The sequence below is a fragment of the Aulonocara stuartgranti genome (assembly GCF_965226115.1).
Source record: "Aulonocara stuartgranti genome assembly, chromosome: 20".
NCBI lineage: Eukaryota > Metazoa > Chordata > Actinopteri > Cichliformes > Cichlidae > Aulonocara > Aulonocara stuartgranti.
The window spans coordinates 20,361,826-20,383,297 of record NC_138956.1 but is presented as its reverse complement, the minus strand read 5'-3'; the positions used below and the strand labels follow the sequence as shown (position 1 = coordinate 20,383,297).

Below are 21,472 nucleotides of genomic sequence, written 5' to 3'. Positions count from 1 at the left end.
AATTACTTTAAGTTATTCCTGCTAAAGGTGGTTCTACTAGCTTCTGAGTCATGGAGTGTACTTTTCTAAGAATTGCACAGAACCCTGTGAAAAATGTATTTTTCACATAATCGTACATGAGTCAATTCAATATGGAGGAGTTAAAGAATGCTAAATTTTGCCTCTGAAAACATGAGAATCCCAAGAAACATAATTTTTCTGCACTGTCTGTGACATAAAATATTTAGTATTTTGCATACATGAAGAACCTTAAGAATATCAGCATGTATTGCAAAAATATTAAACTTGAAAACATATTTGATTTATTACTCAGGTTTGCATTTACATACATTTTCTGTTGAAGATCTCTACAAGAGAGTATCTTTCTCGCATTTGTGCCATGAAATCTAATATTTCTCTTTTATTAAAAAACCTGTTGGAATGATCCTGTGTCATCATTTGCTGGTTTTGAAAGGCAGTCTTTCACCAGTATCCGATTGCTCTGTTTAGCATTCATCAAATCAAAGCTTCAGATATCTGTCAGATAGCATTTCCTTTCTGGAATAAAGGTACTTAGTGGTGGGAAAAGCACCCATTGTTAGAGATATTACCAGAATTACATTTGGTGAATGCGAGTCTGAAACTCCCCCAAAGGGAGACTGTCTTAATTAGTTTTAGTTCTTAATTGTCTTAATTATTAGCTTGACATTTCCACTTTGTAACTTTTTAACTCCACAATTTTTCTTTTTTAATGTATTATTTGACATTTGTAGTTAAAATGATCAATAATTAACAGTAAAATGCTGTTATTGTGTTCATGCTAGGCTAGGCTTATTTATTTATTTATTACCAGACTTTTACTTGCACACATAGTTGCAGTGTATAACAAAAAGTCACACATTATATTCTAGAGCAATAACTACTGTATAATATCAAAGCCTGGGTGAACAGGGGTGCCGAAGGAGCTGCAGCAGCCCCTGGCTGATTGTAGAGGACCTGCAAGTCCCCAGATACAGCTGGGTCGTGTTTAATTGAATTGTGTCAGTTATTTATTTTTAATTTGTAATTCAGTCCCACCATGGACATTAGTCTATTATTAATCATTAGTCAGTGATGCAATGCTGTCACAGGCCAGAAGGCCAGTATTTGGGAATGGACTCAAAAGCAGTTTGAAGTAGGCCCACACTGTAGGTGGTGTTGGGACCTGTCCATTAAAGAACGGATTATGGTCTTACTGGAGGAAGTGAGGAGACCAGTATCAACGTCCAAAGCTATGTGGGACCAGGGTTTGTGAGATGTGGCTAGGGGTTGGTGCAAACCTGAGGGTTAAAGGGAGTTATTCTTCCTGCATGCACAGATGGAACATGCTGCTACATAATCTTTAACATACTTTTCTAGAGTGAGAAAGGAAGGCACGAGATGAAGCTTACCTTGGGGCCCGCATTTGGGGGCTCCAGAATTGGAGGAGTCAACTATAAACTGTTTCTTCATGTTGAGGTTAACCAGGGCAGATGCAGAGGTGAACAGCTGCTTTAATTTTTTGAAGGCTGACTTGGCTTCTGGGGACCAAACTAAAGGAGTCTTGGTGGAGGTGAGTGAGTGTTGCGGATACCTGTAGTTCCGCATTAAGAATCGTTAAAAGTTGTCAAACCCAAGGAATCGTTGCAGGTGTTTCCAAAACGTGGGAGTGGGCCATTTGCTCACTCCCTGGATCTTTACTGGATACGTCTTCACCTGCCCCCCTACGAAAATGTAGCCGAGAAAAGTGACAGAGGGAGAGTGGTATTTGAATTTCTCCGACTTGACATCGATTTTCCAAGAGGTGTTGCAGGACACTCCAGACATGAACCTGGTGCTCCTCTAGAGATTTGGAAAAAAATCTGAATTTCATCTAAATACACAAAAACAAAGATGTTCAAACAGCACATCATTCACTAGTACCTGAAACACTGTGGGCACATTGGTGAGACCAAATGGCATGATTAAATACTCAAAGTGTCCCATGGGTTATTCTGTTTCTGTAATCATGGGTAACCAGGGATCAGAGGGGTGCCTGGAGAGGCAAGTAAGTGGAAGGTTTAACTGTTTGGACAATTTAATGTCAATTGTGTTTTGTTCTGCTCCAGTTGATAAGCACGTGAAGAGAATGAGTAAATTGGTTAAAAACTGAATGAAACTGCAAGTAACAAACAGGGTTTAGAATTTTTCAAGGAGTTGCCCAACCGTATCTCTGAAACTACCAGAATCTTTTGGTCGAATAGGACAGGTTGCAAGGATATGACCTGAAGACTGTACGTGGCCCACCATGTAAGATGAGTTTGAATTCCTTAACATAAACAATATGGACTAATGTATTGGGCTACACTTCCTCATCTTTGAGTTCAGGTGTTTTCACTCCCATTGCCGCAGATACATATAGCCATGCAGTCTGTCACTGGAAATCTTTTTATTAGAAAGAATGGGACCCTCTAAAGCAGCAGTCCCCAACCTTTTTTGTGCCACGGACCGGTTTATGTCAGACAATATTTTCATGGACCGGCCTTTAAGGTGTCGCGGATAAATACAACAAAATAAAACCCGGACCGGCACCAAAAAAAAGAAGATTTATTCATAACACACAGGAAAAGACCCAGGGAAACCAGGTTAACGATAAAAACTATTAAAAAAATAACGCAAAAAATATGATAAAACCATGAAAACCATAAATTTCTTATAAATTCTTATAAAATGAGTGACTGAGGACAGAAACTCATCAGGAAACTTACCAGTAATATGATCACAGAGGTCAAATCTGAGGATCATCTTCCCATGAACTACATGACCCCACACGTGCAGACAGAAACACACACACACACACACACACACACACACACACACACACACACACACACACACACACACACACACACACACACACACACACACACACACGTGTGTCCCTGAAAGCATTCTATTCTATTTTGTATAGTATGTTATTCTATTTTATCTTATCCTATTCTATTGTGTTTTTCTTAATTTTTATTGCTCTGAACTTTTACTTCCTGCTGTGACCAAAAACTAATAAAGGTTTATCTTATCATATCTGAAGAACCAGAACCACAGGTAGCCTGGTGGCTTCTCAGACCCAAACGTTACAGCCGTCATTTTTACTTTCTGTGATCTTGAACGCAGAGAGCTGTTTTCCTCAGCGTATCATCAAATTATGTTATATTTTCAAGTTTTAAAAGTTTGACCCTTACCATTAGCAACTCCCACTGTCATTTGATCCACAGCCAAACATCCACAAAATCTAATTAATAATAATAAAACAGTGGTTTTCTATCCTGTCTTTAAAAAAAAAAAAGTAGAACATTTTAAGTGCCACATATTAAAATACTGCCTTTTATCCTTTTATGCTCTTCTTCTGGTTTTATATTTTTATTCTGGACTCCAGTAGAGTAACTGTGAATGATTCACAGTTCAAAGGAATGCTTATTTATCTTATACCAGTAGCTGGCACTCACCTCTAAATGTGAAATTTGAGGTGCATTTAATGTTGACATAATCCAAATATTTCAACATTTTAAAGGGTCTCTGCCAGAGAAGCTTGAAATGTGAACATGAATAAAAATTATCATATTACTTATAATTTCTTAAGGACCCTCTTCAAACTTCACAACAATATACTACACCTTGGGGGGCATGAGTACCTAGGTTGGCTAAGCATTTGGCCTTGACCTACATTGTTAGTGCCCAAGGACAAGGTTGACCTTGAAAAACAATTCCAAGAGACCATATCGAATAATATATCATATGAAAAGGCATGGAGAGAGCTGTACAACACATTTTAGTACAATGCCCTATAATGTCACAATGATGCCATAAAGTTTTACAAAATCTTAAATCTTAATCTTATATCTTAAAAATATAATGTTTTATAGCTTATAAAGGCCAAAGATTTCAGCCAATTCTGTTCAAATCATATGGGCAAAGATAATACAATACACCATTAAGCATCACATATTTAGTATGTAATGCTTCAAGGTCATAGGTCAAAGGTCAGACATCAGCATGTTGCAATAAAAACATCAACGTTTTAGTATAGACCTTGCTCTTCGGAGGGGGGAGGTGCTGGTCTCTGAGCGCTCTTGTTGGTTATATGATGTTCCCTCGCAGTTGCATAAGCTCATCAGTCCTTCAGCCAGATAAGCTAAAAATTGCCTCCTACCTCTTTTTCCAAATCATTTTTCCAAAACTTGGTCAGGGAAAGGTGTTAAGGAGATTTTATAAGGAGTTGGAAAAGCGTGCTGTGCAGTGATTTCAGTTACACTAGGTGTCTTAATGAAATGAAGGCAGAGATCGTTGACATAGGTTCACTGTGCTGTTCCACACAAGACATAACAGAGAACCATAGGTGAAAAACATCACCTAACTAGAAAAGTAACTTCTTTTTTAAAGACAGATGAATAAAGAGCCTGAAAGTGAAATGAAATGTTTGTCACATTGAGATTTTTTGCTCATCCTGTCCGCACATTATTTTCTCTTCCTGCTAGAGAGATGATCCAGTTGTTATTAAAGCTTTCTGTGACTTAAGTTGGAATAATCAATGATTGCAAAGGCAACAATAGAGCAAAAACAGAACTAGTGCAAATAGAATTTTATTCAACTTTCATGATCATTTAAATATTCCACATTCATTTTTTAAATATATATTTTATGTTCTTTGTGTAAGGCAAAAATTTAAGACATTGAGTCATAATATGATAATTTCACAGCTCACCTGTGGCTTTAAGGGGTTTGAAAGTTTAAAATATGTCTGAAGTGAAATGGAAAAAGCATTCCTAATTAATATTTATGTGATCTGTGCCACCTGTCAGTTGATAGGTTTTAAATCTGGGGTGGCTGTAGCTCAGGAGGTAAAGCAAGTCACCTACTAACCGGAAGGTTGGTGGTTTGATCCTAGGCTGCTCCAGTCTGCATGTCAAATATCCTTGGGAAGGTACTAACCCCAGGTTGCTTTCCGATGCATTTATTGGAGTGTGACTGTGTGTATGAATGTTAGTTAGACAGCACTAAAAACTGTCTAAAAATCACTAAAAAGTGATTGGGTGAATGAACGAGTTTTGTGAAGCACTTTGAGTAGAAAAGCGCTATATATAAGAACCAGTGCATTTACCAAATCTGTTTCTATGCCCGTGAATCTCTGTTAAGCTTTACATGTGATAGTGGGGTATAAAAAAAATCACTGATTTTTTTGAACAATGACAGATGGTGCACTTTTATGAGCTGTGGAACAGCATTATCGCTTTTCCTTTTATAAAGAACGGTCCAATGTATCCTCTTCTAAAGGTAATGAAGGAAGCAAATACTCTTCTCAGTATTTAGAACAGCGGGCCCCAACCCCCGGGCCACGGACGGTTGGGGTACTGGTACCGGTCCGTGAGTTGTTTGGTACCGGACTGCAAGAGTTGAGGCTCGGGTGTGATATTCATGGTTTTCAGGGTTTTTATCATTATTTTTTTAACGTTTTTATCGTTAACCTGGTTTCCTTGGGTCTTTTCCCATGTGTTATGAATAATTTTTTTTTTGGTACCAGTGCTGGTTTTATTTTGTTGTATTTATCCGCAACACCTTAAATGTCGGTCCGTGAAAATATTGTCGGACATAAACCGGTCCGTGGCGCAAAAAAGGTTGGGGACCGCTGATTTAGAAGATTTCAATGTGGCTCGCATTAAGTCATGAACCTTCCTCAGCAAATTGTCTTCCCTGTCAACAGGGGGTTCAGATGTATCACAGATAATCTTAACTGGTTCTCAATGTGTTTATTTACTTCCCAGGCAACAGTGATGTTAGGAGTGTATCATACATTTACATCCAAATCTATACTCTGAGGAAAGAAAAATAAATCACAAGCACCTCATACTTGAATTTTCAAAGTTGCCAAATCGAGGAACAAATGAATCAAGAACCAATGGGTACAAATCAGTCATTTTCTAAAACAAAAACATCTCTAAATATATCTTCTGAGAGAGAGAGAGAATATGTATGAAACATATTAAAGTTATTTTAATTAAAAAGCACTGTTTACGGGTAGGGGTTGAATTACTGACTCATTAACGACGTTGCAAATGCCAAATGAGTTCACCCGATAACAAGCTAATGTAGGGCAACGATCATCAAAGTCAAATGGGAGGCAACATGGATGCTCACCGCTTGATGTAGGCCAATGTCATAAGGCATATAGCAGCAACTGGAGCCTGAATCTGCTCCATTGTATTTTGTTTTCTCATCATGAGTAGAAATATATTGCACTTTGAAGACAAAATGAAAAAATAATCTCACAGGTAACGACAGACACAAGTACCACAGAAGAGAGTCATGCATGTCCTGATGGGCTCCTTGGAGGCCTCTTTTGAGGTAAGTCTACCACGGTGAAGCTGAATCTCTGTAGCACGGTCCGAGTCGCGGAGGGTTAACCGTCCTTTGGAGGAGGCGGCCCAAACTGCTGCGCTTCATAATCTTTTGAGGGTATCTATTTGAATACTGGTGAACAGACATCTCCCTTTGCGGCTGTGTTTTAGAGGCATTTAAGCGCAGTTTAGCAGCCTGCCCTCCCGCTTGCTTTTCCTCTTGTGGTTCTTGGCAAACGTCACTTTTCTCGTAGAACACAAACGCCCGCGTCACACCGCTGGGTCGCCATCGAGGTAACAACTTCCCAAGAGTCGATAACTGGGTCGTAACATTCGATACTGCTGAGGAGAGAGTTCCCGTCATATCTGGAGAAATGGAGAGGAACTGAGAGTTTGAAACACAGCAGGAAACAGAGCTGAGTGAAGCCACTGAACAAGATCACATTACTACTGTCTGACAAGCTTGCTGCAGAATGCTGTACCGATTCTAAGTTAAATCAGACAATTCACCTTCAACCCTGAAACACGTTGTGTCTACAGCTGTCTGCGTACATTAGTACCATGAAGAACAAATATGAAAACACAGTAGTAACTGCTGCTCAAATATCACTAATGTACAGTTAAAGTCAAAAGATTGCATGCACTCATTGTGCGCATGAATGTTGTGGTAATTTGGGACTTTTAATGATTTTGGTTATTGGTTCTTTATCAGGGTGGCATTTTTGTATAGCATACATCTTTAATGACTATAATAACAAGATTTGGGTGCACAAGTGTTTTTTAATTTCTCTAGTCAGGGTCCTTACAGGGCTAAAAGTATACATGGAGGCTCAAATATATGTTGTATGATGTTAGGGTTTGGGCTCATTGTCCTGTTAGAGCCCCCAGTTGTTTCCAAGTTGCTCTGAATTTAAACCACTTACAGATGCCTTTGCTTTGTCACTTTGGGGAATTCTGAAAATGAAATGCACTGAATGTTTAAGAAGAAGATTTTAATTACACTGAAATGCTAGAAGGGAAGAAAAAAAGGAAAAGGCAAAACACAACAAAGACAAAGCAGGGACTGCTTTGGTAAAAAGTTTTTTATCTTGAGAAAATACAATCAAGGAAACAATGTTTATAAGTATCAGATGAGCGAGTTTGAAGGTTAATTAGATGTCAAGAAACTACTGTTAATATACTATGAAACACGACTGTGCATTGCAGAAAAAAATGAACAAATGAAAAAATAAACAAATCTGTGTGCTTTGCCCGTAGCTTCCAGTGTTTGCATCTCCACTGCAGTCTCTGAAATTAATGACCAGGCTGAACCCGCTAATGTGACCTCAACCTCAGTTTGTATTAGTTCACATTTTTGCTCAGCTTTACCGTTTTCTTTTCAGTTCAGTTTACTTTCACAACGTTTCCAGAGTCGACGTGCTTGTTTTAAGTTGAGCTTTTACGGTTTGAATATGTTTAGTTTAAGTGTCAGTTTAGTTTTTCTGTTCTGGGACTATTCGTCATGAGCATGACTCAAGAAGGTCAGAACCTGTATTACAATACGAACACATGGCTCACAACCATGTGGGCACTCCAGTTTGAGTAAACATAATGTCCTCCTAATGTTTGTTGTGCTTACATTTTTGAACAAATATACTAAAACTAAAGCATGTTTTAATTGTAATTATTTTTCTAAGGATGTGGTATTGTTTCAGTAACTATAATAAACTGGGGTCTGACCCAAGATAAATGGAATATGGTGGGATTACATTATGCATTCATGTTAAAAAAACATTTCCTTTATGCAATCATTAAAATTCTCATGTCTGTGTGCAGACTTGCTGAAAATACATATGTGATCTATTCTTTACTATTAATGTGCGCACTGTATGCAAGGAGCTATGGGACATTCTTTCTGTACACCAGCTGCTCTATGCCGAGTAAAATCAGGAACAAAACCCATAATCTCTGTAAAAATACATTCTGAGGCTCAGTCGAAGCCTGAGTGCTCAAAAGTTGTTTTTTTAGTGCTACATTCTCTACTTGTGTTTCTCCACACAGCGTGAAGGGATTCCTCGTGTTATCACTGGGACAAAAAGCAGTCAGTAGACTTGACAGACCATTTCTTCAGAAAGCATTTATACTATGAGAATAACGATAATGTATTGAAACTGGTTTCACTTCATAGTCTACATGGAAAGAAGGCACAATAACCCAAAAGCCTACCAATATTCATATCATATGTGAGCGCTGTATTAAGTAAAACCCCTTTAGGACTATTGCCACAGCAATGGAACTCTTTCTTACCCGGCGATGGCGTAGAGTCGCCCTCGGAGAACGGTGGCTCCTACATAACACCGAGGAGTCGTCATACTGGCTACAGTGGTCCAGTAGTCTGTTCTGATGTTGTAGACTTCGACGGAGTCAAGGTGTGAAACGCCATCAAACCCTCCCACTACATAAATGTGGTCATTGAGCAAAGCCACACCGGCCCCTGGAAACAGCAGGAAGGCGTCAACAGACAGCAGCACAGCTCGCAGGAATTTGGATCGGATATCAGTGTGACCATAGCTCAAAAAGTTGTACTGAGTATCTGTGACAGTGGCCCATTTTATGTATGATGTTCTGTGTTTACTACACCATGCATCAGCAGCAGTGTGAATGGGAGAGCTAACAAAGCATCAAGGAAACAGCAAAAGGTCAGCTGTCTGGAGGAGATGCGTGCTTCCCACTCCAACAGCTTCTTGTTATATGCCTGAACTTCCATCCATCCATCCATCCATTCGCTTCCGCTTGTCCTTTTCAGGGTCGCGGGGGGCGCTGGAGCCTATCCCAGCTGTCATTGGGCGAGAGGCAGGGTACACCCTGGACAGGTCGCCAGTCTGTCGCAGGGCTAACACATAGGGACAGACAACCGTTCACACTCACATTCACTCGCACATTCACACCTAGTGGCAATTTGGATTATCCAATTAACCTATCCCCACAAGTTGCATGTCTTTGGACGGTGGGAGGAAGCCGGAGTACCCGGAGAGAACCCACGCAAACACGGGGAGAACATGCAAACTCCACACAGAAAGACCCCGGCCTGATGGTGGAATTGAACTCAGGACCTTCTTGCTGTGCGGCAACAGTGCTAACCACCGTGCCACCGTGCTGCCTGAACTTGCAACTTCAAATTTTTGCCGTTTTTTTTTTTGTAGTCAGCAGCACACTGTGGTCAAGTCTGTTAACATGACTGAAACACAAAAAAACCTTTCAAAACCAGCATCTCTTGCTCAATCACTTTCACTGTCTTTAAGTTTAGATTAACATTTGATTGGAAGCTTTTAGAAATATTAAATAAATAATTTTACAAATGAGGAAAATAACATGGTCCCTGTTTATGTTTTATTTTTAAATAAATACCAATCCATGGGCATGTGCAGAGAAAGGATAATAGATACACATGACAAAGGATGTTGAATATGGAGCTGCCAAGCAAGAGGAAAAAAAGCCCACAGAGGGGGTTAATGGGTGTAGTGAAGGAGGACATGCAGAGGGTTGGTGTGACAGAGGAGGATGCTAGGAATAGGTGAGATGGAGGAAGATGATCTACTGTGGGAACCCAAAACAAGGGAGCAGCTGAAATTAGGAGACAATAACTTGCAGTGGATTGGTACTCGATGTCAGCAGAAAGTCAAAACCAAGCCATCGGTAATGTATCCAAACTGGAAAAAAGATTGATTGGCGCATCCCTGATGTTTTATTACCTACCTGACCGTTTGGTGGCCATGGGTGTGACACTAGTCCAGTGGCCTGTGTGTGGGTCATACCGCTCCACCGAATTCAGGATGTTTAGCCCATCATAGCCACCTGTCAAGAAATGGATGGTCAGAAAACTAATCATGATGAGCTTGTTTATGCTGCTGTTCAACAGAGTTCTAACTAAAGACTGTGATGTCTCCTACTGGCTTGTAAATTCTTTATTGTGAAGACTCAAGCTGAGCGTTTTGACACTCGCCATCTTAACTTTTTAAAACACTCATTTTGTACCAACTTGACAGGCCCACTTAAAAGCGCCTTCTGCTATGTCATCCTAACAAACATTATGCTTTGCATGCACATGCAAACATAAAGACTGACTGAGGGCACACATCAGGAAAGCTGAGGTCTGTTTTTCCATTCACTACGGTAAAATCTAATTTCTTTCTAAAGGGAATCAGGGACAGGTTTCACTTTTCAGACCCAGAAGCTACGTGCACCTTGTATATGACGTAAAAAATCTTTTTGGTTTATTTTATGAGCTAAAGCAGAGATTACCTTTGAGGTCAGAAGGAGAATATAAGCCGTTTTCTAAAGAAATCTTAACCAAAACGCTAACGTTATGGCTATGCCTACTTTCCCTAATTTCTAAAAAGTTATGAACCACATGATTAACCGAAAAACCAGCCAGAAAAAAAGACGCATTAACATAGTTTTTCTGACACGAAACAAAGACGAAATGATAACTCAGTTTTTATATTTGCCTGCACTGGAAAACATGGAGTTCTCATTGCATTGTGGGTTGCTTGCAGCCTTAATGTGTCTGTCAGAGTTAGTCAGCTATCAAAGTAATTTATCCTGTAGGAGTTTTTGAGAGGAGTCCAATGACTGAGTACAAACTGCCTCCTGACATCTTCTGAGGGAAACCAACTTTGGATAAACTCTTTAGGTGAACAGCCAAGAATTACTACTGTCATAAACGACAAGGAGCTCTAAAAGACATGCCTGTGAAATGGTTATTGCTGGAGAAAATGAAGACAGCTTCCACGAAACTGATGGTAGAGTGTTTCAGAACAACTGACTATGTTAAAATGGTTTTACTTCATGCTTTCATTGTTATAAATAAAAGGAAAGGAGGGTGAGAATTAGTCTTATAATCACATACTGTATGTATAAAATGGTAGTTGCTTCATGATTTGCTTCAAATGTCTACTGCTCAAGTGATCTCTGACCCCAGCCTACCCTTTCTTGATGAGTTTATGGTCTCAATTGCTAGTTTCAAGTCTTAAAGAATACAACGTGTGTTCGTTTCTTAGAATACCATCTTCGCTAGAGTCAAAAAGATCGATGAAATGTAGGTGTTATGACTTTAGCTGAGACCAAGAGGAGAGACAAACCTCTGGGAGGGTTGCGTCAGGAAGGGCATCTGATGTGAAAACCTAAATCAAATATGCAGAGCTACACACTGGTGACCTGTAGCTTCAGCGCAAATCAACACCCAGCATTTCCAACTTTGCTGTTCCACCTATACAGGCTTGCTAAATTTTCCAGTCAATGAAAATAAAAATCAGAACAAAGTAAATGGATGAAAAAGAAGAATTAACTGTACAAAACCAACAACAAAAACTCCATCCTCAGTCACACAGCACTAGCCATAATAGTTTGACGTGTGCATTTTCAGTCATAGTGACTACTTTTTTGTACTCAGTCATCACAACATGGAAAACTTCTGCTTAAGGGGTAATCTGAGCATAGGGTGCCCCTTGCATTTTGCAAATTTGAAAATGAAACGCACTGATTGTTTAAGAAGATTTTAAAGAAAAAAAAAAGGGAAAAGGCAAAACACAACAAATATAAACCAGGAACTGCTTTGTGAAAGGTTCCCTACTTCACATAATGATAAAATACAATCAAGAAAACCATGTTTTAAGTATCAGATATGAGAGTTTGAAGGCTCATTAGATGTCAGAAACACATGACTGTGCATTGGAGCAAAAGCTGAACAAATGAAAAACAAATCTGTGTTTTGCCTGTAGCCCCCAGTGTTTGCACCCTAATGCAGTCACTGAAATCAATGACCACGCTGATTTTCGTGATGATTTTCATAAATCATTACGATATGAAAACATCCAGATGTTGACGGATGAAACAGTCAAGGGTTATAGGTCTATGTCTACCTTTTATATACAGTCTATGCTGGTTTTCAGGTTAATATTTGGGCCCATGTGATAATCAAATTTTGATGACTGTGTATTTTTGCCTCCATACCTAGACAGTATATAAGCCCGCTGGCCACCACCAAACCAGCTCCTTCTCTAGCTGTCTGCATATCACCCAGCATGCTCCACTGGTCGATGTTTGGATCATATCGCTCCATGCTGGTATGACGCCGACTGCCATCGAAGCCACCAGCAACATAGATCATATCTGTCAAGAGCCAATAACAACACAGCTCTCTCATTAAACATGAAAAATGGAGATGGACAAAGAAAATCACAGGCGATTTCAGAGAAGGGACTAAGCTCACTGAGCATAGAATGTCTCTGACCTCCAAGTGTTGTAGCTCCAGCAAGGCCTCGCCGAACATTCATGGTTGCGACGGTGTACCAAACACCGTCCTCATCCGCTGTGTAGTCCAGGCACTCCACGGAACTGAGCCGCGACCGGCCGTCATAGCCCCCGATCACATAGACTCGATCGTGCAAAGAAACGGTGGCCACGTAACGCCTTTTCCGTGCAATATTCTGTTTAAGACACAAGTGTCAAACTCATTTGAGTTCATGGGCCACATACAGTCTAATTTAATCTACAGTGGGCATTGCATTATAACTAAAAAGAAATCAACTCTGCAGACATGAACCAGAGGCAGAGCAAAAGACACGTGAACTGAAATCTATTAGAATTCTTTTCAAAGCAAAGATGATAGTAGAAATCTATCTTCCAGGGAAAAAGCTTTTCAAAATCCCATGTTTGGGGAAAGACAGGAAACTCTTTAAGCCGAGCTGCTTTTCACTATACTTGTTATCACTATAATTAAAGTAAATTTAGATAATTCTTCACAATAACTGCAAAAAAGAGGTGTTCAAACTTGCTTTTAGAACAACTTTTGCCATTTTGAGATATAAGAAAGCTGAAAGCAGAAGCCTGAGTAAAAGACAACCCTTAACACCCTACACCCTCACAAATTTACCAGCCATTAGAAAATACTGTATTCTGTAGAAGTCATTTTAATTTTAAAGGTTATTTTTTATTCTTTATTAAGTTATCGATTTACAAAACAGGTGCTGAAAAGCATGAGATGTCTTAATAAACATCTATTTCAAATTCAAATTCAAATTTTATTTGTCACGTACACAGTCATACACAGTACGATATGTAGTGAAATGCTTGGACAACTGCTCATGACCTAAAGAAAACAAAAAGGAAAAGGCTATGAATAAGATAGGAAATAAATATGAAAAATTAAAAAGGGTAAATTTAACTAGGACGGAATAAAATATAAATTAAGGTTAAAAATGAAATAACTGTACAACACAAATTAGAATGAAGGGTAAATTTAACTGGGAAAGAATAAGATAAAATATATAAATTAAAGTTGAAAATAAAATAACTGTACAACAAAATACACAATACACAGTATAGAACTATATAAGAATGTATGAAGAAATATAAATAAATATATACACAATAACAGCAGCTGTACAAGTATTAACTGGAAATGAAGAATATAATGTCCAGTGTTGTGCAATCCACATTTTGTCTTGTGCAGTGCAAATATGCTTAAAGTGATTTAAGTGATACAATATTTCACTTTACAGATCAAAGCTGTACAGTTTTCGTTTCTGAAGAGGATTTCATGTGTTCATGATTCAAACAACTTCACATTTAATTTTCTGTCCATTTCTTGTGTAATGTGGGCATCATGAAAAACCTTGCATTTCATTGACAAATTGGAAGCAATTTATGAGTTCAATAACACGTTCACACTTTGCACTGCATGTTTGACACCCCTGGTTCAACAGCCAAATACATGCATCAAATTAATACTTACAGGCAGAAAGGTCCACTCTTGAGTTTTGGGATCATATTTTTCAACTATGTCTATTGGTGACTGCTGGCTGCCAAACCCACCGATAACCAGCAGGACTTCTTTGGCACCTTAAAAGAAAGTAACGTATTTTACAAAGCTTCTGTCTACAAGACAAGTATTTAGCTAAAGTGCAGTTGAAAACTGGATTCCTACCTAATCTGGCTTGTGTGCGTGGGCCTTGCATCTCACTCCTCAGCTCCGGTCTTAAGTGGAATTTCTTGGCTTCATCAACAAGGTCTCGACATGGCAGGCTACACCGAATGAGAGGCTAAGACGAGTAAAAACTTGCTTAATTACGGTGTGATAAAACTTGACAGAAAAATCTTTCATAGGAGGCTTGGCATGTGATTACACAACAACCCACAAAGCGTCGCCTGGCTCACCTCAGTATCAATGACATCTGTAATGTAGCGGGGGGTCAGCAGCGGCATCCGAACAAACTCCAGCATGTCTGGCAGGTAGGGCTCCCGCTCTTTGCGGTTGTGTTTGACCCAATTTAACACGGCCTCAAATACAGGCTCCTCCGAGTCCACCTGCATACCAACAACATATACAGTAATAACACCTGATAGTAAATCTACACAACACTGAAGGATTTGCTAACAGCTGCAATTGAACTATTGCACAAGACTGATTTTTGATGCAAGCTTTTTTTCAATAAATATAATTACTTGTGGCAAGACTAGTGGCAACAATTCAAGAGACTTCTGCAACTGCAAAGACAAAATGTACAAAGGTGAAACAGCGCAGTCTGCTAAAATAAACTTCAAATCCTCAAAGATGACAGAAAACTTTAACTGAAGGCAAATTATGCGTGACTACGATTTACATGTATGGTCTGGTTTTATTTTAAAAACAACAAATATGACAGGAAAGACAATTTGACAGAACTTGTGATCTATAAATCATCATGTGATAATAACTATGTTTTCACAAAGCGGGGTATGTGGTTGGGAAACAGGAATTTCCTGAGCACAAAGCCAAACTTAAATCAGATTCACTTCTCTGCAATTTCATTGTCAGGTCAATCCACAACACTGACTGGAACTTGGGTGGTTGGGTTGTTGGGGGGGGAGGTCACAGACTGATTCTGTAGCAGGTTTATACTTGCTTTTCATTTTTGGCGCTTAGATTGTTGACAGATATTATAGAAGCTGTGAAAGTCAAGCTCAATTTACATTAAATCAACTATTTGTTTCAGGGATCTTAGACTGAAATTTAACTATTTCAGTAGTACTGCAGACTAAAGTTATCACACTTAACTGAAATAAAACTTTGTGAACTTGCAAAATGAACTAAAAACAAAATAAAAATAAAGTGGAAATGTCCTCATTTTAGTTTATTTTAGTAAAATCTATATAAACTGTCTGATGAGGCTTTAGTGCATTTGTAGATATACAATGTCTATGTAACTGTGACGCAACAGCCTTCACAAAAAGTCATGTTTGAACTGCAATTGACTATGTGCACGTTAGCATATGCTACTTCCGGTGCGGAAACTCCTGTGGGGAGCTTTGTTTCCGGTGTCCTATTCACACCCTGTTTACGGTCCAAAACAAGTTAAGCAAATGAATTAATCAAGCGGCGATTTACATTTCTATAGATGTCTTGGGCATTTACCCAATATATCTGTAAATGATATTCATCGACTTGTCGATATTTTTTCCCCTGCGCCTCAGAGCAAAAGAGAAAAGGGATTCAAATGTTATATTTCTCAGCTGTCCCTCGTTTATCGCGGGTGTTATGTTCTAAAAATAACCAGCGATAGGTGAAATCAAGTAGCCAATTTTATTTTTTGACGGTGCAAAACGTTTGGTGGATATTGTGGACATCCAGTACTGCACTTCAGAGTCACACTGCTAGCGATCGATGCAGCGATTCTGTACTGTACAGGAGAGACGGCATGGAGGAGATCGTCTGCAGCGATCAGGACGCAGGACACAATGTGACGTAAAAAAAACGTGCAAACTTGCACTAAAAAAAATCTGTGAAACAGCGAGGTGAAAGGTGAACCGCGTTATTAGCGAGGGACCACTGTAATTTTGAAGGTAAGTCACAACATACCCTTCGTAAATACTAATGTATAGAAACCCTTACCAGCAATCATTCATTTTTTGTGTGGCTTTTTTCACGGTTTGTTAACGGTTTGTTTGTGTACTTGACTAGCTGACATCAACATAACGGGGAAACATCTGGTTTGACTATTCTTCACCTGTAGTTTGAATGCTGAACATTTGCCTGTTTAAATCATAAGACCAGTCACTATACAGAGATGTGCTTCTGAATGTGGACGATGTGTCTTCTGCTGCAGTAATGCAGTTCTGCTTGTGTTGAGTGATGTAAACAACTGATCGATCTAAACTCTTTAAACGTCAAAATTGATCATTAGATTTTTTATGACACAACAGTGGTGAGTGTTCCCACCTTCTGCTCTTTGTAACTTAACGCGATCTTTCCGTTTTCGAGTTTTGGACATGATTTTGGAGTATATCTTCGCAGTAGCGATTGACCGCAAAGTAAAGCTACCGGAAATGTACAACCATACATCCAGTCTCAAACCAGGAAGTTAGCATTTTCTCGTGCACAGGGTCAATGCCTGTTTGGATTTCCCTAAATCTTCCCCCTGATAAATATCCTCCATATAACTCATACTAACCAAGGAAACTAAAATTAAATATTTTCAAACTACAGAAACTAAAATGAAACTAATAAAGCCACTCTGGAAAGTAACTGAAAGGGAACTGAATTAAAAACAAATACAAAACTATATCGCTAACTCTCATGCAGACAAAAACGTTACCAGGCAACTTTCAGGTGCTTGGAGTTACAAATTTTACATCATCCAGCAACAAAACACAAAGCAGCATTCACAGCACATTTAAAAAGATCTTTAAAGAGAAGCAAGCTTCCCTGCATGCAGTTTTCCTACCTGAATTTCGTCACATTTTATTAGCTTTTCCACTTCTGTCTGGCTCAGCAGCATGAACTCCTCATGCTGAACCACCTCGGAGAAATGCTTCTGGGAGAAGAGCTCAGCGGCCTGCATCAGGTCAAGGCAGTTGTGCGTCTCTGCAAAGTCTCGAATGCCCAGACAGTTGGAAGGATCGAGTTGGCTCTCCAAAAAATCACAACACGCTCTTTTCACCCCTAGGGAAGAGGGAGATAGGTTTGTACACACATGCACCATTTGTAGCCTTAACCCTTTCAAAAACCAGCATGTAATTCTCTCTTAATTTGGAAACGCAGAAAGCATTTTAATGGAATAGTACCACTGTTTAATAAACATTTCACTATCACACCAACCAAATTAGAAAGTAGAATTTTAAATTGATGATTAAGCCTAAAAAGAATTATTACATCACATTTTCTGCGGTTCCCAGCAGACTATAATAATTCTGGATGATATGATTAATATTACAAACAGACTCATGCACTCTACAAAAATATATTTTTGCAACATTCGCTGTCATTTTTTTTGTTTTACCCCATATAATCTTATATAAAATAAGATTATATGGGGTCCACTAAGATGAGCTGGATGAGGCGGCCAGGGAGCGGGAGGTCTGGGCTCTCCTGCCCACTCATCCTGGCAGAAGATGGATGGATGCATGGATTTTTCCAGGTGCCATACAAGGTATGAATACTGAATACAACACTGGATGACTGATAGATTACACTGCCGTAACTGGGGTTCAAATTAAGCCCTTACGTTGTTGCATGAATGGACTGGGGAATTAAAGATGATCCATTTAAATCTGTAACTGGATGAATTTCCCAGTTACTAACGTTTGCGAAAGTGACTTATTTCAACAAGCCTGCTTACTAAAACTCCAAAATCCAACATTACAACAACCCAGTTTATTCTACTGGGTAGACACATAAACTGACCTAAATCATGCTAAAACTAATACATTACTGCCTGCAAGAGGAAACAATTCAAACCTTGTAATACCTGGTAAAATTTATTTTTGAGGACACTGAATAAGACATTTCAAGATCTGGGGTTACAGTCATGAGAAAAGATGGCTTAAGCAAACTCTTTAATCATTATGTTTATATTCTTTAATCATAACACTGCACTTTAATCAACATGAACACTGTAAATATGCCACATTTACCCATACACACTAATTCGTATCAGCAGACTGTGGTAAACAGACATAATTATATTATGTTATATTAACATGTTAAACAAAGTTATAAAAGCTCAAAACACAGAAGCTTCTGAAGACAATGTCAAAACCAGAGACAATTATTAGAAACTTTTTAAATCAAGGTACAGCTCTGAACTTACCTTTGAGCTGTAGCAAACACGCTGCAGGGAGCAGCTCTTGTACGTTCTCCACCGTGACAAGCACAGTCTCTGTGTAGACAAAGTCCAACAAGATCTCCATAGTGGATGCCGTGAGCCCCTGAATGTCGACAAAAGATTTTCCCTTTTCTGCAAGCTACAGAGCCACAAGAACACATTTATTTGAAGGATTACTTTTGAGAATCATCCTGCATTTTAGGCAAATGTAACACCACCTTAAGACACCCAGAAAGGCCAACAAAGAAAAAAAAAACAGCATAAAAGAGTGCATCAGGAATGTAACTGGGACATCTATTTTTCAAACATTATTACCTCGCTAGTGAACATGGCACAAAAATAGTCACTGCAGGCAGCCAAGACAATCCGGTGAGCTGGAAAATCAGTGTTCTCCACCCTCAGAGTGATGTCGCAGAGTGTGTTGCTCTTGCGAAGTGAGTTCATTGCATTGAGGATAGATTTGGCATGGGAATTGGTCATGATGTCTTTGGGAGCCATGCTGCTTTGAGAATCCCTTACGGATCTCAAACTACTAAATGAATCTGGAAAAAAGACAGTCTATTTTGAAAACACCCTTTGGGAAGAAAGGTATTCCACAGTAAGCATAAAAGCACGCCACAAGGACACATTTTTATATATTGTACAAGCAAGTCATGCAGCTAGTCAGTGTGTGTGTCTGTCAGTAATTTGTCAGTTGGGTTGAACTGCTGGCTATTCACAAGATAAGTTTGTGACACTTTGTGGGAAATGATAACAGATTCACTATTTTACACCCTTTTTACAACATTTTATAAAAAACAAACAAACAAAAAACCCCAACTGCTAATGAAAATGTACATGAAAAAAAAACCATTTTATATTAACTTTTACATTACATAATACTTACTTAATATATATATACTTTGTATTGTGTATTATTTCTACAATGTTTGTTCTTGACAAGGACAAGAAATAGCATAATTTATTCTGCTTATAGGACAGCAATGGAGAGAAAATACTGACTATCATAGAAGCACTATAGTATTTATAGTGCTGCATTTGCCTGACTTCTGGATTTATTTCTTGCAAACAATTACTTGATTTATTAAGGGGGGGGGGCTATCCAATTCTACCTGGCCCTGTGTAAAAACGGAATTGTTACCCTTTTTAAATCATGAATTAACTCCAATTAACCACATTTTTTGGAAATCTGAGTTCAATTTCACTTGCCACACTTTGGTCTGATTACTGCCACACCTACTGAATCAAGAAATTACAAGAGTAACCTGCCTGACAAAGTAAAGTAGGCCAAAAGGCCTCAAAAACCATCATATTATGACATGATCAAAACAGTCACTAACGTCCATTTCTAAGGCTTTGGGACTCCAGTGAACCACGGTGAGAGCCACTAACCACAAAGGAAGAAAACTTGGAACAGTGGTGAACATTCACCAGAGTGGAGTAATTTTGGTAGGCTGGCCAAAAGCCCATCCATGACTGATCCAGGAGGTCTTAGGCATGTCTCACATTTGCCAAAGAACATCTAAATAAACCCCAGAACTTTTGAAATAAATAAATAAATAAATAAACACTCTAAAAATACACTAAAGTTGAACCTTTGGAAGGTTTGTGTCCTGTTACATCTGATGTAAGACTAACACAGCATTTCACAAAAAGAACATCATGCCAACAATGAAAAACGGTGGTGGTAGTGTGATGGTCTAGGGCTTCTTGCTGTAATTCATAGAACAATGAATTCTGCTCTCTACCAGAAAATCCTGAAGAACAATGTGAAGTCATCAGTTTGTCCCATGGAGCTCAAGCATAATTAACATGAGTTACGCAGCAGGATCTGAAACACATAAACAAGTCTGCCTCTTAACGGCTCAAAAAAATAAGATTTTGGACCAGCCTACTAAAATTTTGGACTGAAACCAGATTAAGATGCTTTGGCATGATCTTAAACTGGTCGCTCATACTTGACAACCTTCTTATGTGGTTGTATTAAAATCATTCTGCAAAGAAGAGTGGGACAGATTTTCTCCACATGTGAAAGACTCATTCCCAGTTATCACAAAGACTTCATTGCGGTTCATCCTTCCAAGGGTGGTGTAACAAGTTATCAAGGTTGTAGAGGGCAATTACTTTTGTCCACACAGGGCCGGCTAGGTTTGGATATCTTTACGCCATGAATAAATTAAATCATCATTTAAAACTGTCCTTTGTATTACCTCAGATTATATTTGCCTCATTTTAAAAGTTCTTTGAAGATTTCAAAAGTGAAAAAAATAACTCAGAAAGGGGGCAAATACTTTTCTCATCACTCTACTTCTTGTAGAAAGGCTTAAATGATCAGTTATTTCTATGAATAAAAAAAACCATATTTAATAACGCTAGTCAAATAAGAGCAATGTGTGTTTTTTTCTTTCCAGACTTTACATTTTTGGAATATTTTTCCACTACAGTCTTGCAAATACAACTTACCGTTAAAAGATCGGAATACTTTTTCCACCACTGGGAGGCAATAACTATAGCTACACATTAGCTAGCAGCAGCCAACGACAGCTGACGGCTAACGCCAACGCTAACAATAACAACTACGAAAACACAGCAATATAAAGTGAGCTGACGGCCAGAAGAAGACAACACATGGAGCGACACACACACACACAAAACAACTTGTAATAATACCTGTCGCAGCAGTAAAAACGTCTAGCTAAGTTGCTCAGCTAGCTAACGTTAGTAGCACCAAAGTCTCCCTGTCCCAGTTCTTTGCTCCCAGTCGTACTGCCTTTAGCAAGGCCCCTCAACTACAGCTACTCCATGACGACCTCTGCCGGGTCACTCTATGCACCGTGAGGACACATATATCGGAACGGCATCATATTAAATCCCGATGGGATTTTTATCCAGCTATAATATCCCGTTGACTAAACTGCAGCAGGTCACAGTAGCAGCAGCAGAGTAGCGACTCCACAGATTGGACGTAAACAGACCATTACG

At 38.9% G+C, this 21,472-nt stretch overlaps 1 protein-coding gene across 3 annotated transcripts; it reads right to left on the bottom strand.

Moving 5' to 3' along the window:
* Positions 1-5,760: 5,760 nt before the first annotated feature.
* Positions 5,761-21,469, bottom strand: klhl12 (kelch-like family member 12). 3 transcript variants are annotated; one of them, XM_082519401.1, is made up of 13 exons: positions 21,161-21,469; positions 20,954-21,066; positions 18,806-19,032; positions 18,476-18,629; positions 17,111-17,328; positions 14,565-14,714; positions 14,335-14,449; positions 14,143-14,249; positions 12,640-12,835; positions 12,360-12,518; positions 10,104-10,202; positions 8,655-8,841; positions 5,761-6,734 (listed from the first exon to the last, which is right to left on the bottom strand). In XM_082519401.1, the coding sequence occupies exons 2-13, from the start codon at positions 21,009-21,011 to the stop codon at positions 6,608-6,610; spliced, it is 1,797 nt and encodes a 598-aa protein (XP_082375527.1). In that variant the 5' UTR covers positions 21,012-21,066; positions 21,161-21,469; the 3' UTR covers positions 5,761-6,607. The 3 variants fall into 3 exon arrangements, with proteins under 3 accessions (XP_082375527.1, XP_082375529.1, XP_082375528.1); XM_082519403.1 differs by lacking the exon at positions 20,954-21,066 and having other exon boundaries at positions 21,161-21,468; XM_082519402.1 differs by lacking the exons at positions 20,954-21,066; positions 21,161-21,469 and adding an exon at positions 20,239-20,260.
* Between the last annotated feature and the right edge of the window lie 3 nt (positions 21,470-21,472).

Excerpts from the sequence above, each read along its gene's own strand:
- klhl12 (XM_082519401.1), bottom strand. The coding sequence starts at position 21,011 with ATGTGTAGCTATAGTTATTGCCTCCCAGTGGTGGAAAAAGTATTCCGA. Across the intron at positions 14,715-17,110 it reads TAAAATGTGACGAAATTCAG|GTGGACTCGGAGGAGCCTGT; the intron begins GTAGGAAAACTG and ends GTTGGTATGCAG. Across the intron at positions 14,250-14,334 it reads ACGCACACAAGCCAGATTAG|GTGCCAAAGAAGTCCTGCTG; the intron begins GTAGGAATCCAG and ends CTTTCTTTTAAG.